At 47.5% G+C, this 17462-nt stretch overlaps 1 protein-coding gene across 1 annotated transcript in view; it reads right to left on the reverse strand.

The window, feature by feature from the left end:
* LOC121577228 (growth hormone-releasing hormone receptor-like) overlaps positions 1-17462 on the reverse strand; it is a 68336-nt gene that overhangs the window by 14204 nt on the left and 36670 nt on the right. The window contains exons 7-9 of the mRNA XM_041890988.2: positions 1862-2015; positions 828-888; positions 483-552 (exon numbers count right to left, since the gene is read on the reverse strand). Coding sequence (XP_041746922.1) covers positions 483-552; positions 828-888; positions 1862-2015 — 285 coding nt within the window. The remainder of the gene's footprint in view (positions 1-482; positions 553-827; positions 889-1861; positions 2016-17462) is intronic.

Consider the following 17462-nt stretch of genomic DNA (forward strand, 5'->3'; position numbering starts at 1 on the left):
TTATAACATTGGTTTTGAAGCATAAACTGGGAATTAGATATTTTGGACTGATATTATGATTGTCTCTTTGTTTCATATCTGCAAAGTAGTTAAAATGCTGTAAGTTCCACTTTAAATGGGCTCCCGAGTGGCGCAGTGGTCTAAGGCACTGCATCTCAGTGCTTGAGGCGTCACTACAGACCCCCTGGTTCAATTCCAGGCTGTATCACAACCGGCCGTGATTGGGAGTCCCATAGGGCGGCACACAATTGGCCCAGCGTCGTCCGGTGTAGGCCGTTATTGTAAATAAGAATTTGTTCTTAACTGACTTGCCTAGTTAAATAAAGATTTTAAAAAATAATGCACACTCTAGAATGCCATTCAAGCCCATCAGAAATAAGTATTGAACAATGCCATGATATGCTTGACCTATAATCAGTAGGTATGTCCCTTTTAAGATATAATGACACGTGTATGACTGCACCCCTATAGGGTCTACTCACCCCGATAGAAACAACAATTGGCCCTTTTACGATCCACCAATAGGGGGAGTCCTCATTGATGTCCCAGCATCTATAGGAGGAGAGGCGAACGATCGGTCAGACTAAACAGACAGTACAGTACGTAAAGGCCCTTCAGCTATTTCAGTCTCTGGTGGGAGTAAGACCAACTAGAGCCTTTCTCTGTGAATATTATAGTTACATGTAAACACTGACTATACAACCCTACTGAGAATAGCGAGTACCAAATCACAAACCATTTTCTAGAGGAAAGGAAATGGCCTCAACTGAGGACAGTACACGATTAGGGTTATCAGGTATACAGTACTTTGAGAGAATAATGCTCACTCAGTATCTTCAAAATACACCCTGGACCCAATCCATATGACTGTGAAGACGATGGGTACACCTGAAAATTAAGGCAAAGAATCAAGGATAAACTTGAAAAGTAAAATGTTAATGTAAAGTGTTAATGTTAATGTAATGAGTGTAGAGGCAAATGATAAATGTAAAGTTTGTGAAGACGAAAGAAGGAACTTGTTATACTGGTTAGTTTAAAGGCATGTGCTGTTTGGCTGAACATGAGAGACATACAGTAATTATACAAAATAAGTACATTTTGGAGTAGTCAGCGGGATGTAGCAATTATATGCTGATATGTAGCACTTACTGAGTAATTATGGAGAATTTAGAGCTCAGTACTACTTTCAGTAGCTGCACAGGTTTTACCAGAACTTCCCTGTAATCTACTCCCTGTTCTGCTTCAATTAAATACACCTGAATGTCTAAGGACCAAGAATTGAAATAGCAAAAGTAATGTATTTAAGCATTTCATTAACTGAGTGGAAAACACCTGCTGTTAACATCTCAGTAGAATGTGCATCATGATCAGATTGGGGGAGAAATGGCAGCAGAACAATTAATTAGCAATTTCTTGATTCATATGCAAATCAACGAGCCACATCGAAAAACTCAAATTTATCTCAGACGATTAATAATAATAACTATATGCAACACTAGACAGCATGAAAGACTAAAAGTCACATAAGGGAAAAAATATTATTAACATCTTAATCCAATCCAAAATACCAGTGGGAATTGTCACGGGCCACTAAGTTTAACTTAACTAAAGTTCAGTCCTCTCTATCTACAGAGAGTTATTTGTGCCATTTAAAAATAATGAGCAAGCGATGTTTTGCACAGTTGTTTGACCTTGAGTTCATTTCAATTCATTCTAAAAACGCGTAGTGGAATGAATATCAAACCGTATTTGAATCGTTACACACCACGAACTGAAGCTGCATAAACAAATGGCTCTTTCATGAACCAAAGGAATTACTACAGACAGACAGAGAGTCGGGAGCGAGGTGGAAAGTGCTCACCCCAGCCCAGCAGGCCAAAGCCCCAGAGGCAGCGGTGGTAGTGGTGGAAGGAGGAGAGGAGCAGTGAGTTGAGGTAGAGGGCCTCAACCAGGAGCCAGAAGAAGTTAGTCATGACACAGTAGTGACAGAAGGCTACCGATGCCTTACAGGCTGCCTGGAGAGAGGGGGGAAAACAGGGAAGAGGGGATGAGAGAGAGAGAAAGAGAGGCACAGAGGAAGAGGGGAAGATTGAGAAAGCGAGAGAGGTAAGAGTAGTGCGAAGTAGAGACGTTGCAGTGGTTGATTTACGGTTGATAGGGTGCAGTGGTTGATTTACAGTTGAGAGGGTGCAGTGGTTGATTTACAGTTGACAGGGTGCAGTGGTTTATTTACGGTTGATAGGGTGCTGTGGTTGATTTACGGTTGAGAGGGTGCAGTGGTTGATTTACAGTTGACAGGGTGCAGTGGTTGATTTACGGTTGAGAGGGTGCAGTGGTTGATTTACAGTTGACAGGGTGAAGTGGTTGATTTACGGTTGATAGGATGCAGTGGTTGATTTACGGTTGAGAGGGTGCAGTGGTTGTTTTACAGTTAACAGGGTGCAGTGGTTGATTTACGGTTGACAGGGTGCAGTGGTTGATTTACGGTTGACAGGGTGCAGTGGTTGATTTATAGTTGACAGGGTGCAGTGGTTGATTTACAGTTGACAGGGTGCAGTGGTTGATTTAGAGTTGACAGGATGCAGTGGTTGATTTACGGTTGACAGGGTGCAGTGGTTGATTTACGGTTGACAGGGTGCAGTGGTTGATTTACGGTTGATAGGGTGCAGTGGTTGATTTACGGTTGAGAGGGTGCAGTGGTTGATTTACGGTTGACAGGGTGCAGTGGTTGATTTACGGTTGACAGGGTGCAGTGGTTGATTTACGGTTGAGAGGATGCAGTGGTTGATTTACGGTTGACAGGGTGTAGTGCTTGATTTACGGTTGACAGGGTGCAGTGGTTGATTTACGGTTGAGAGGGTGCAGTGGTTAATTTACGGTTGACAGGGTGCAGTGGTTGATTTACGGTTGACAGGGTGCAGTGGTTGATTTACGGTTGAGAGGGTGCAGTGGTTGATTTACGGTTGACAGGGTGCAGTGGTTGGTTGATTTACGGTTGAGAGGGTGCAGTGGTTGATTTACGGTTGACAGGGTGCAGTGGTTGATTTACAGTTGACAGGGTGAAGTGGTTGATTTACGGTTGATAGGATGCAGTGGTTGATTTACGGTTGAGAGGGTGCAGTGGTTGATTTACGGTTGACAGGGTGCAGTGGTTGATTTACGGTTGACAGGGTGCAGTGGTTGATTTACAGTTGACAGGGTGCAGTGGTTGATTTACAGTTGACAGGGTGCAGTGGTTGATTTAGAGTTGACAGGGTGCAGTGGTTGATTTACGGTTGACAGGGTGCAGTGGTTGATTTACGGTTGACAGGGTGCAGTGGTTGATTTACGGTTGACAGGGTGCAGTGGTTGATTTACGGTTGAGAGGGTGCAGTGGTTGATTTACGGTTGACAGGGTGCAGTGGTTGATTTACGGTTGACAGGGTGCAGTGGTTGATTTACGGTTGACAGGATGCAGTGGTTGATTTACGGTTGACAGGGTGCAGTGCTTGATTTACGGTTGACAGGGTGCAGTGGTTGATTTACAGTTGAGAGGGTGCAGTGGTTGATTTACGGTTGACAGGGTGCAGTGGTTGATTTACGGTTGACAGGGTGCAGTGGTTGATTTACGGTTGAGAGGGTGCAGTGGTTGATTTACGGTTGACAGGGTGCAGTGGTTGGTTGATTTACGGTTGAGAGGGTGCAGTGGTTGATTTACGGCTGAGAGGGTGCAGTGGTTGATTTACGGTTGACAGGGTGCAGTGGTTGAATTACGGTTGATAGGGTGCAGTGGTTGATTTACGGTTGGCAGGGTGTAGTTGTTGTTTTATGGTTGACAGGGTGCAGTGGTTGATTTACGGTTGACAGGATGCAGTGGTTGATGTCACGGTTGACAGGGTGCAGTGGTTGATTTACTGTTGACAGGGTGCAGTGGTTGATTTACGGTTGAGAGGGTGCAGTGGTTGATTTACTGTTGACAGGTTGCAGTGGTTGATTTCACGGTTGACAGGGTGCAGTGGTTGATTTACGGTTGACAGGATGCAGTGGTTGATTTACGGTTGAGAGGGTGCAGTGGTTGATTTACGGTTGACAGGGTGCAGTGGTTGATTTACGGTTGACAGGGTGCAGTGGTTGGTTGATTTACGGTTGAGAGGGTGCAGTGGTTGATTTACGGTTGAGAGGGTGCAGTGGTTGATTTACGGTTGACAGGGTGCAGTGGTTGAATTACGGTTGATAGGGTGCAGTGGTTGATTTACGGTTGGCAGGGTGTAGTGGTTGTTTTATGGTTGACAGGGTGCAGTGGTTGATTTACGGTTGACAGGATGCAGTGGTTGATGTACGGTTGACAGGGTGCAGTGGTTGATTTACTGTTGACAGGGTGCAGTGGTTGATTTACGGTTGAGAGGGTGCAGTGGTTGATTTACTGTTGACAGGGTGCAGTGGTTGATTTACGGTTGACAGGGTGCAGTGGCTGATTTACGGGTTGACAGGATGCAGTGGTTGATTTACGGTTGAGAGGGTGCAGTGGTTGATTTACGGTTGACAGGGTGCAGTGGTTGATTTACGGTTGACAGGGTGCAGTGGTTGATTTACGGTTGAGAGGGTGCAGTGGTTGATTTACGGTTGACAGGGTGCAGTGGTTGGTTGATTTACGGTTGAGAGGGTGCAGTGGTTGATTTACGGTTGACAGGGTGCAGTGGTTGATTTACGGTTGACAGGATGCAGTGGTTGATTTACGGTGGAGAGGGTGCAGTGGTTGATTTACGGTTGACAGGGTGCAGTGGTTGATTTACGGTTGACAGGGTGCAGTGGTTGATTTACGGTTGACAGGGTGCAGTGGTTGGTTGATTTACGGTTGAGAGGGTGCAGTGGTTGATTTACAGTTGAGAGGGTGCAGTGGTTGATTTACGGTTGATAGGGTGCAGTGGTTGATTTACGGTTAACAGGGTGTAGTGGTTGATTTACGGTTGATAGGGTGCAGTGGTTGATTTACGGTTGAGAGGGTGCAGTGGTTGTTTTACAGTTAACAGGGTGCAGTGGTTGATTTACGGTTGACAGGGTGCAGTGGTTGATTTACGGTTGACAGGGTGCAGTGGTTGATTTACAGTTGACAGGGTGCAGTGGTTGATTTACAGTTGACAGGGTGCAGTGGTTGATTTAGAGTTGACAGGGTGCAGTGGTTGATTTACGGTTGACAGGGTACAGTGGTTGATTTAAGGTTGACAGGGTGCAGTGGTTGATTTACGGTTGATAGGGTGCAGTGGTTGATTTACGGTTGACAGGGTGTAGTTGTTGTTTTATGGTTGACAGGGTGCAGTGGTTGATTTACGGTTGACAGGATGCAGTGGTTGATGTACGGTTGACAGGGTGCAGTGGTTGATTTACTGTTGACAGGGTGCAGTGGTTGATTTACGGTTGAGAGGGTGCAGTGGTTGATTTACTGTTGACAGGTTGCAGTGGTTGATTTACGGTTGACAGGGTGCAGTGGTTGATTTACTGTTGACAGGTTGCAGTGGTTGATTTACGGTTGACAGGGTGCAGTGGTTGATTTACGGTTGACAGGGTGCAGTGGTTGATTTACGGTTGAGAGGGTGCAGTGGTTGATTTACGGTTGACAGGGTGCAGTGGTTGATTTACGGTTGAGAGGGTGCAGTGGTTGATTTACTGTTGACAGGTTGCAGTGGTTGATTTACGGTTGACAGGGTGCAGTGGTTGATTTACGGTTGACAGGATGCAGTGGTTGATTTACGGTTGAGAGGGTGCAGTGGTTGATTTACGGTTGACAGGGTGCAGTGGTTGATTTACGGTTGACAGGGTGCAGTGGTTGGTTGATTTACGGTTGAGAGGGTGCAGTGGTTGATTTACGGTTGAGAGGGTGCAGTGGTTGATTTACGGTTGACAGGGTGCAGTGGTTGAATTACGGTTGATAGGGTGCAGTGGTTGATTTACGGTTGGCAGGGTGTAGTGGTTGTTTTATGGTTGACAGGGTGCAGTGGTTGATTTACGGTTGACAGGATGCAGTGGTTGATGTACGGTTGACAGGGTGCAGTGGTTGATTTACTGTTGACAGGGTGCAGTGGTTGATTTACGGTTGAGAGGGTGCAGTGGTTGATTTACTGTTGACAGGGTGCAGTGGTTGATTTACGGTTGACAGGGGTGCAGTGGCTGATTTACGGTTGACAGGATGCAGTGGTTGATTTACGGTTGAGAGGGTGCAGTGGTTGATTTACGGTTGACAGGGTGCAGTGGTTGATTTACGGTTGACAGGGTGCAGTGGTTGATTTACGGTTGAGAGGGTGCAGTGGTTGATTTACGGTTGACAGGGTGCAGTGGTTGGTTGATTTACGGTTGAGAGGGTGCAGTGGTTGATTTACGGTTGACAGGGTGCAGTGGTTGATTTACGGTTGACAGGATGCAGTGGTTGATTTACGGTGGAGAGGGTGCAGTGGTTGATTTACGGTTGACAGGGTGCAGTGGTTGATTTACGGTTGACAGGGTGCAGTGGTTGATTTACGGTTGACAGGGTGCAGTGGTTGGTTGATTTACGGTTGAGAGGGTGCAGTGGTTGATTTACAGTTGAGAGGGTGCAGTGGTTGATTTACGGTTGATAGGGTGCAGTGGTTGATTTACGGTTAACAGGGTGTAGTGGTTGATTTACGGTTGATAGGGTGCAGTGGTTGATTTACGGTTGAGAGGGTGCAGTGGTTGTTTTACAGTTAACAGGGTGCAGTGGTTGATTTACGGTTGACAGGGTGCAGTGGTTGATTTACGGTTGACAGGGTGCAGTGGTTGATTTACAGTTGACAGGGTGCAGTGGTTGATTTACAGTTGACAGGGTGCAGTGGTTGATTTAGAGTTGACAGGGTGCAGTGGTTGATTTACGGTTGACAGGGTGCAGTGGTTGATTTACGGTTGACAGGGTGCAGTGGTTGATTTACGGTTGATAGGGTGCAGTGGTTGATTTACGGTTGAGAGGGTGCAGTGGTTGATTTACGGTTGACAGGGGTGCGGTGGTTGATTTACGGTTGACAGGGTGCAGTGGTTGATTTACGGTTGACAGGATGCAGTGGTTGATTTACGGTTGACAGGGTGCAGTGCTTGATTTACGGTTGACAGGGTGCAGTGGTTGATTTACGGTTGAGAGGGTGCAGTGGTTAATTTACGGTTGACAGGGTGCAGTGGTTGATTTACGGTTGACAGGGTGCAGTGGTTGATTTACGGTTGAGAGGGTGCAGTGGTTGATTTACGGTTGACAGGGTGCAGTGGTTGGTTGATTTACGGTTGAGAGGGTGCAGTGGTTGATTTACGGTTGAGAGGGTGCAGTGGTTGATTTACAGTTGACAGGGTGAAGTGGTTGATTTACGGTTGATAGGATGCAGTGGTTGATTTACGGTTGAGAGGGTGCAGTGGTTGTTTTACAGTTAACAGGGTGCAGTGGTTGATTTACGGTTGACAGGGTGCAGTGGTTGATTTACGGTTGACAGGGTGCAGTGGTTGATTTACAGTTGACAGGGTGCAGTGGTTGATTTACAGTTGACAGGGTGCAGTGGTTGATTTACGGTTGAGAGGGTGCAGTGGTTGATTTACTGTTGACAGGTTGCAGTGGTTGATTTACGGTTGACAGGGTGCAGTGGTTGATTTACGGTTGACAGGATGCAGTGGTTGATTTACGGTTGAGAGGGTGCAGTGGTTGATTTACGGTTGACAGGGTGCAGTGGTTGATTTACGGTTGACAGGGTGCAGTGGTTGATTTACGGTTGAGAGGGTGCAGTGGTTGATTTACGGTTGACAGGGTGCAGTGGTTGGTTGATTTACGGTTGAGAGGGTGCAGTGGTTGATTTACGGTTGAGAGGGTGCAGTGGTTGATTTACGGTTGACAGGGTGCAGTGGTTGAATTACGGTTGATAGGGTGCAGTGGTTGATTTACGGTTGGCAGGGTGTAGTGGTTGTTTTATGGTTGACAGGGTGCAGTGGTTGATTTACGGTTGACAGGATGCAGTGGTTGATTTACGGTTGACAGGGTGCAGTGGTTGATTTACTGTTGACAGGGTGCAGTGGTTGATTTACGGTTGAGAGGGTGCAGTGGTTGATTTACTGTTGACAGGGTGCAGTGGTTGATTTACGGTTGACAGGGTGCAGTGGTTGATTTACGGTTGACAGGATGCAGTGGTTGATTTACGGTTGAGAGGGTGCAGTGGTTGATTTACGGTTGACAGGGTGCAGTGGTTGATTTACGGTTGACAGGGTGCAGTGGTTGATTTACGGTTGAGAGGGTGCAGTGGTTGATTTACGGTTGACAGGGTGCAGTGGTTGGTTGATTTACGGTTGAGAGGGTGCAGGTGTTGATTTACGGTTGACAGGGTGCAGTGGTTGATTTACGGTTGACAGGATGCAGTGGTTGATTTACGGTGGAGAGGGTGCAGTGGTTGATTTACGGTTGACAGGGTGCAGTGGTTGATTTACGGTTGACAGGGTGCAGTGGTTGATTTACGGTTGACAGGGTGCAGTGGTTGGTTGATTTACGGTTGAGAGGGTGCAGTGGTTGATTTACAGTTGAGAGGGTGCAGTGGTTGATTTACGGTTGATAGGGTGCAGTGGTTGATTTACGGTTAACAGGGTGTAGTGGTTGATTTACGGTTGATAGGGTGCAGTGGTTGATTTACGGTTGAGAGGGTGCAGTGGTTGTTTTACAGTTAACAGGGTGCAGTGGTTGATTTACGGTTGACAGGGTGCAGTGGTTGATTTACGGTTGACAGGGTGCAGTGGTTGATTTACGGTTGACAGGGGTGCAGTGGTTGATTTACAGTTGACAGGGGTGCAGTGGTTGATTTAGAGTTGACAGGGTAAAGTGGTTGATTTACGGTTGACAGGGAGCAGTGGTTGATTTACGGTTGACAGGGTGCAGTGGTTGATTTACGGTTGATAGGGTGCAGTGGTTGATTTACGGTTGAGAGGGTGCAGTGGTTGATTTACGGTTGACAGGGTGCAGTGGTTGATTTACGGTTGACAGGGTGCAGTGGTTGATTTACGGTTGACAGGATGCAGTGGTTGATTTACGGTTGACAGGGTGCAGTGCTTAATTTACGGTTGACAGGGTGCAGTGGTTGATTTACGGTTGAGAGGGTGCAGTGGTTAATTTACGGTTGACAGGGTGCAGTGGTTGATTTACGGTTGACAGGGTGCAGTGGTTGATTTACGGTTGAGAGGGTGCAGTGGTTGATTTACGGTTGACAGGGTGCAGTGGTTGGTTGATTTATGGTTGAGAGGGTGCAGTGGTTGATTTACGGTTGAGAGGGTTCAGTGGTTGATTTACGGTTGATAGGATGCAGTGGTTGATTTACGGTTGAGAGGGTGCAGTGGTTGTTTTACAGTTAACAGGGTGCAGTGGTTGATTTACGGTTGACAGGGTGCAGTGGTCGATTTACGGTTGACAGGGTGCAGTGGTTGATTTACAGTTGACAGGGTGCAGTGGTTGATTTACAGTTGACAGGGTGCAGTGGTTGATTTAGAGTTGACAGGGTGCAGTGGTTGATTTACGGTTGACAGGGTGCAGTGGTTGATTTACGGTTGACAGGGTGCAGTGGTTGATTTACGGTTGATAGGGTGCAGTGGTTGATTTACGGTTGAGAGGGTGCAGTGGTTGATTTACGGTTGACAGGGTGCAGTGGTTCATTTACGGTTGACAGGGTGCAGTGGTTGATTTACGGTTGACAGGATGCAGTGGTTGATTTACGGTTGACAGGGTGCAGTGCTTGATTTACGGTTGAGAGGGTGCAGTGGTTGATTTACGGTTGACAGGGTGCAGTGGTTGATTTACGGTTGAGAGGGTGCAGTGGTTGATTTACGGTTGAGAGGGTGCAGTGGTTGATTTACGGCTGAGAGGGTGCAGTGGTTGATTTACGGTTGACAGGGTGCAGTGGTTGAATTACGGTTGATAGGGTGCAGTGGTTGATTTACGGTTGGCAGGGTGTAGTGGTTGTTTTATGGTTGACAGGGTGCAGTGGTTGATTTACGGTTGACAGGATGCAGTGGTTGATGTACGGTTGACAGGGTGCAGTGGTTGATTTACTGTTGACAGGGTGCAGTGGTTGATTTACGGTTGAGAGGGTGCAGTGGTTGATTTACTGTTGACAGGGTGCAGTGGTTGATTTACGGTTGACAGGGTGCAGTGGTTGATTTATGGTTGACAGGATGCAGTGGTTGATTTACGGTTGAGAGGGTGCAGTGGTTGATTTACGGTTGACAGGGTGCAGTGGTTGATTTACGGTTGACAGGGTGCAGTGGTTGATTTACGGTTGACAGGATGCAGTGGTTGATTTACGGTTGACAGGATGCAGTGGTTGATTTACGGTTGACAGGGTGCAGTGCTTGATTTACGGTTGACAGGGTGCAGTGGTTGATTTACGGTTGAGAGGGTGCAGTGGTTAATTTACGGTTGACAGGGTGCAGTGGTTGATTTACGGTTGACAGGGTGCAGTGGTTGATTTACGGTTGACAGGGTGCAGTGGTTGGTTGATTTACGGTTGAGAGGGTGCAGTGGTTGGTTGATTTACGGTTGAGAGGGTGCAGTGGTTGATTTACGGTTGACAGGGTGCAGTGGTTGATTTACGGTTGAGAGGGTGCAGTGGTTGATTTACTGTTGACAGGGTGCAGTGGTTGATTTACGGTTGACAGGGTGCAGTGGCTGATTTACGGTTGACAGGATGCAGTGGTTGATTTACGGTTGAGAGGGTGCAGTGGTTGATTTACGGTTGACAGGGTGCAGTGGTTGATTTACGGTTGACAGGGTGCAGTGGTTGATTTACGGTTGAGAGGGTGCAGTGGTTGATTTACGGTTGACAGGGTGCAGTGGTTGGTTGATTTACGGTTGAGAGGGTGCAGTGGTTGATTTACGGTTGACAGGGTGCAGTGGTTGATTTACGGTTGACAGGATGCAGTGGTTGATTTACGGTGGAGAGGGTGCAGTGGTTGATTTACGGTTGACAGGGTGCAGTGGTTGATTTACGGTTGACAGGGTGCAGTGGTTGATTTACGGTTGACAGGGTGCAGTGGTTGGTTGATTTACGGTTGAGAGGGTGCAGTGGTTGATTTACAGTTGAGAGGGTGCAGTGGTTGATTTACGGTTGATAGGGTGCAGTGGTTGATTTACGGTTAACAGGGTGTAGTGGTTGATTTACGGTTGATAGGGTGCAGTGGTTGATTTACGGTTGAGAGGGTGCAGTGGTTGTTTTACAGTTAACAGGGTGCAGTGGTTGATTCTACGGTTGACAGGGTGCAGTGGTTGATTTACGGTTGACAGGGTGCAGTGGTTGATTTACAGTTGACAGGGTGCAGTGGTTGATTTACAGTTGACAGGGTGCAGTGGTTGATTTAGAGTTGACAGGGTGCAGTGGTTGATTTACGGTTGACAGGGTACAGTGGTTGATTTAAGGTTGACAGGGTGCAGTGGTTGATTTACGGTTGACAGGGTGCAGTGGTTGATTTACAGTTGACAGGGTGCAGTGGTTGATTTACAGTTGACAGGGTGCAGTGGTTGATTTAGAGTTGACAGGGTGCAGTGGTTGATTTACGGTTGACAGGGTACAGTGGTTGATTTAAGGTTGACAGGGTGCAGTGGTTGATTTACGGTTGATAGGGTGCAGTGGTTGATTTACGGTTGACAGGGTGTAGTTGTTGTTTTATGGTTGACAGGGGTGCAGTGGTTGATTTACGGTTGACAGGATGCAGTGGTTGATTTACGGTTGACAGGGTGCAGTGGTTGATTTACTGTTGACAGGGTGCAGTGGTTGATTTACGGTTGAGAGGGTGCAGTGGTTGATTTACTGTTGACAGGTTGCAGTGGTTGATTTTACGGTTGACAGGGTGCAGTGGTTGATTTACTGTTGACAGGTTGCAGTGGTTGATTTACGGTTGACAGGGTGCAGTGGTTGATTTACGGTTGACAGGGTGCAGTGGTTGATTTACGGTTGAGAGGGTGCAGTGGTTGATTTACGGTTGACAGGGTGCAGTGGTTGATTTACGGTTGAGAGGGTGCAGTGGTTGATTTACTGTTGACAGGTTGCAGTGGTTGATTTACGGTTGACAGGGTGCAGTGGTTGATTTACGGTTGAGAGGGTGCAGTGGTTGATTTACTGTTGACAGGGTGCAGTGGTTGATTTACGGTTGACAGGGTGCAGTGGCTGATTTACGGTTGACAGGATGCAGTGGTTGATTTACGGTTGAGAGGGTGCAGTGGTTGATTTACGGTTGACAGGGTGCAGTGGTTGATTTACGGTTGACAGGGTGCAGTGGTTGATTTACGGTTGAGAGGGTGCAGTGGTTGATTTACGGTTGACAGGGTGCAGTGGTTGGTTGATTTACGGTTGAGAGGGTGCAGTGGTTGATTTACGGTTGACAGGGTGCAGTGGTTGATTTACAGTTGACAGGATGCAGTGGTTGATTTACGGTGGAGAGGGTGCAGTGGTTGATTTACGGTTGACTGGGTGCAGTGGTTGATTTACGGTTGACAGGGTGCAGTGGTTGATTTACGGTTGACAGGGTGCAGTGGTTGGTTGATTTACGGTTGAGAGGGTGCAGTGGTTGATTTACAGTTGAGAGGGTGCAGTGGTTGATTTACGGTTGATAGGGTGCAGTGGTTGATTTATGGTTAACAGGGTGTAGTGGTTGATTTACGGTTGATAGGGTGCAGTGGTTGATTTACAGTTGACAGGGTGCAGTGGTTGATTTAGAGTTGACAGGGTGCAGTGGTTGATTTACGGTTGACAGGGTACAGTGGTTGATTTAAGGTTGACAGGGTGCAGTGGTTGATTTACGGTTGATAGGGTGCAGTGGTTGATTTACGGTTGACAGGGTGTAGTTGTTGTTTTATGGTTGACAGGGTGCAGTGGTTGATTTACGGTTGACAGGATGCAGTGGTTGATGTACGGTTGACAGGGTGCAGTGGTTGATTTACTGTTGACAGGGGTGCAGTGGTTGATTTACGGTTGAGAGGGTGCAGTGGTTGATTTACTGTTGACAGGTTGCAGTGGTTGATTTACGGTTGACAGGGTGCAGTGGTTGATTTACTGTTGACAGGTTGCAGTGGTTGATTTACGGTTGACAGGGTGCAGTGGTTGATTTACGGTTGACAGGGTGCAGTGGTTGATTTACGGTTGAGAGGGTGCAGTGGTTGATTTACGGTTGACAGGGTGCAGTGGTTGATTTACGGTTGAGAGGGTGCAGTGGTTGATTTACTGTTGACAGGTTGCAGTGGTTGATTTACGGTTGACAGGGTGCAGTGGTTGATTTACGGTTGACAGGATGCAGTGGTTGATTTACGGTTGAGAGGGTGCAGTGGTTGATTTACGGTTGACAGGGTGCAGTGGTTGATTTACGGTTGACAGGGTGCAGTGGTTGGTTGATTTACGGTTGAGAGGGTGCAGTGGTTGATTTACGGTTGAGAGGGTGCAGTGGTTGATTTACGGTTGACAGGGTGCAGTGGTTGAATTACGGTTGATAGGGTGCAGTGGTTGATTTACGGTTGGCAGGGTGTAGTGGTTGTTTTATGGTTGACAGGGTGCAGTGGTTGATTTACGGTTGACAGGATGCAGTGGTTGATGTACGGTTGACAGGGTGCAGTGGTTGATTTACTGTTGACAGGGTGCAGTGGTTGATTTACGGTTGAGAGGGTGCAGTGGTTGATTTACTGTTGACAGGGTGCAGTGGTTGATTTACGGTTGACAGGGTGCAGTGGCTGATTTACGGTTGACAGGATGCAGTGGTTGATTTACGGTTGAGAGGGTGCAGTGGTTGATTTACGGTTGACAGGGTGCAGTGGTTGATTTACGGTTGACAGGGTGCAGTGGTTGATTTACGGTTGAGAGGGTGCAGTGGTTGATTTACGGTTGACAGGGTGCAGTGGTTGGTTGATTTACGGTTGAGAGGGTGCAGTGGTTGATTTACGGTTGACAGGGTGCAGTGGTTGATTTACGGTTGACAGGATGCAGTGGTTGATTTACGGTGGAGAGGGTGCAGTGGTTGATTTACGGTTGACAGGGTGCAGTGGTTGATTTACGGTTGACAGGGTGCAGTGGTTGGTTGATTTACGGTTGAGAGGGTGCAGTGGTTGATTTACAGTTGAGAGGGTGCAGTGGTTGATTTACGGTTGATAGGGTGCAGTGGTTGATTTACGGTTAACAGGGTGTAGTGGTTGATTTACGGTTGATAGGGTGCAGTGGTTGATTTACGGTTGAGAGGGTGCAGTGGTTGTTTTACAGTTAACAGGGTGCAGTGGTTGATTTACGGTTGACAGGGGTGCAGTGGTTGATTTACGGTTGACAGGGTGCAGTGGTTGATTTACAGTTGACAGGGTGCAGTGGTTGATTTACAGTTGACAGGGTGCAGTGGTTGATTTAGAGTTGACAGGGTGCAGTGGTTGATTTACGGTTGACAGGGTGCAGTGGTTGATTTACGGTTGACAGGGTGCAGTGGTTGATTTACGGTTGATAGGGTGCAGTGGTTGATTTACGGTTGAGAGGGTGCAGTGGTTGATTTACGGTTGACAGGGTGCGGTGGTTGATTTACGGTTGACAGGGTGCAGTGGTTGATTTACGGTTGACAGGATGCAGTGGTTGATTTACGGTTGACAGGGTGCAGTGCTTGATTTACGGTTGACAGGGTGCAGTGGTTGATTCTACGGTTGAGAGGGTGCAGTGGTTAATTTACGGTTGACAGGGTGCAGTGGTTGATTTACGGTTGACAGGGTGCAGTGGTTGATTTACGGTTGAGAGGGTGCAGTGGTTGATTTACGGTTGACAGGGTGCAGTGGTTGGTTGATTTACGGTTGAGAGGGTGCAGTGGTTGATTTACGGTTGACAGGGTGCAGTGGTTGATTTACAGTTGACAGGATGCAGTGGTTGATTTACGGTGGAGAGGGTGCAGTGGTTGATTTACGGTTGACTGGGTGCAGTGGTTGATTTACGGTTGACAGGGTGCAGTGGTTGATTTACGGTTGACAGGGTGCAGTGGTTGGTTGATTTACGGTTGAGAGGGTGCAGTGGTTGATTTACAGTTGAGAGGGTGCAGTGGTTGATTTACGGTTGATAGGGTGCAGTGGTTGATTTATGGTTAACAGGGTGTAGTGGTTGATTTACGGTTGATAGGGTGCAGTGGTTGATTTACAGTTGACAGGGTGCAGTGGTTGATTTAGAGTTGACAGGGTGCAGTGGTTGATTTACGGTTGACAGGGTACAGTGGTTGATTTAAGGTTGACAGGGTGCAGTGGTTGATTTACAGTTGACAGGGTGCAGTGGTTGATTTACAGTTGACAGGGTGCAGTGGTTGATTTAGAGTTGACAGGGTGCAGTGGTTGATTTACGGTTGACAGGGTGCAGTGGTTGATTTACGGTTGACAGGGTGCAGTGGTTGATTTACGGTTGATAGGGTGCAGTGGTTGATTTACGGTTGAGAGGGTGCAGTGGTTGATTTACGGTTGACAGGGTGCAGTGGTTCATTTACGGTTGACAGGGTGCAGTGGTTGATTTACGGTTGACAGGATGCAGTGGTTGATTTACGGTTGACAGGGTGCAGTGCTTGATTTACGGTTGAGAGGGTGCAGTGGTTGATTTACGGTTGACAGGGTGCAGTGGTTGATTTACGGTTGAGAGGGTGCAGTGGTTGATTTACGGTTGAGAGGGTGCAGTGGTTGATTTACGGCTGAGAGGGTGCAGTGGTTGATTTACGGTTGACAGGGTGCAGTGGTTGAATTACGGTTGATAGGGTGCAGTGGTTGATTTACGGTTGGCAGGGTGTAGTGGTTGTTTTATGGTTGACAGGGTGCAGTGGTTGATTTACGGTTGACAGGATGCAGTGGTTGATGTACGGTTGACAGGGTGCAGTGGTTGATTTACTGTTGACAGGGTGCAGTGGTTGATTTACGGTTGAGAGGGTGCAGTGGTTGATTTACTGTTGACAGGGTGCAGTGGTTGATTTACGGTTGACAGGGTGCAGTGGTTGATTTATGGTTGACAGGATGCAGTGGTTGATTTACGGTTGAGAGGGTGCAGTGGTTGATTTACGGTTGACAGGGTGCAGTGGTTGATTTACGGTTGACAGGGTGCAGTGGTTGATTTACGGTTGACAGGATGCAGTGGTTGATTTACGGTTGACAGGATGCAGTGGTTGATTTACGGTTGACAGGGTGCAGTGCTTGATTTACGGTTGACAGGGTGCAGTGGTTGATTTACGGTTGAGAGGGTGCAGTGGTTAATTTACGGTTGACAGGGTGCAGTGGTTGATTTACGGTTGACAGGGTGCAGTGGTTGATTTACGGTTGAGAGGGTGCAGTGGTTGATTTACGGTTGACAGGGTGCAGTGGTTGGTTGATTTACGGTTGAGAGGGTGCAGTGGTTGATTTACGGTTGAGAGGGTGCAGTGGTTGATTTACAGTTGACAGGGTGAAGTGGTTGATTTACGGTTGATAGGATGCAGTGGTTGATTTACGGTTGAGAGGGTGCAGTGGTTGTTTTACAGTTAACAGGGTGCAGTGGTTGATTTACGGTTGACAGGGTGCAGTGGTTGATTTACGGTTGACAGGGTGCAGTGGTTGATTTACAGTTGACAGGGTGCAGTGGTTGGTTGATTTACGGTTGAGAGGGTGCAGTGGTTGATTTACGGTTGAGAGGGTGCAGTGGTTGATTTACGGTTGAGAGGGTGCAGTGGTTGATTTACGGTTGAGAGGGTGCAGTGGTTGATTTACGGCTGAGAGGGTGCAGTGGTTGATTTACAGTTGACAGGGTGCAGTGGTTGATTTACGGTTGAGAGGGTGCAGTGGTTGATTTACTGTTGACAGGTTGCAGTGGTTGATTTACGGTTGACAGGGTGCAGTGGTTGATTTACGGTTGACAGGATGCAGTGGTTGATTTACGGTTGAGAGGGTGCAGTGGTTGATTTACGGTTGACAGGGTGCAGTGGTTGATTTACGGTTGACAGGGTGCAGTGGTTGATTTACGGTTGACAGGGTGCAGTGGTTGATTTACAGTTGACAGGGTGCAGTGGTTGGTTGATTTACGGTTGAGAGGGTGCAGTGGTTGATTTACGGTTGAGAGGGTGCAGTGGTTGATTTACGGTTGAGAGGGTGCAGTGGTTGATTTACGGTTGAGAGGGTGCAGTGGTTGATTTACGGCTGAGAGGGTGCAGTGGTTGATTTACAGTTGACAGGGTGCAGTGGTTGATTTACGGTTGAGAGGGTGCAGTGGTTGATTTACTGTTGACAGGTTGCAGTGGTTGATTTACGGTTGACAGGGTGCAGTGGTTGATTTACGGTTGACAGGATGCAGTGGTTGATTTACGGTTGAGAGGGTGCAGTGGTTGATTTACGGTTGACAGGGTGCAGTGGTTGATTTACGGTTGACAGGGTTCAGTGGTTGATTTACGGTTGAGAGGGTGCAGTGGTTGATTTACGGTTGAGAGGGTGCAGTGGTTGGTTGATTTACGGTTGAGAGGGT

Source organism: Coregonus clupeaformis, chromosome 11 (genome assembly GCF_020615455.1).
Source record: "Coregonus clupeaformis isolate EN_2021a chromosome 11, ASM2061545v1, whole genome shotgun sequence".
NCBI classification, from domain to species: Eukaryota; Metazoa; Chordata; class Actinopteri; order Salmoniformes; family Salmonidae; genus Coregonus; species Coregonus clupeaformis.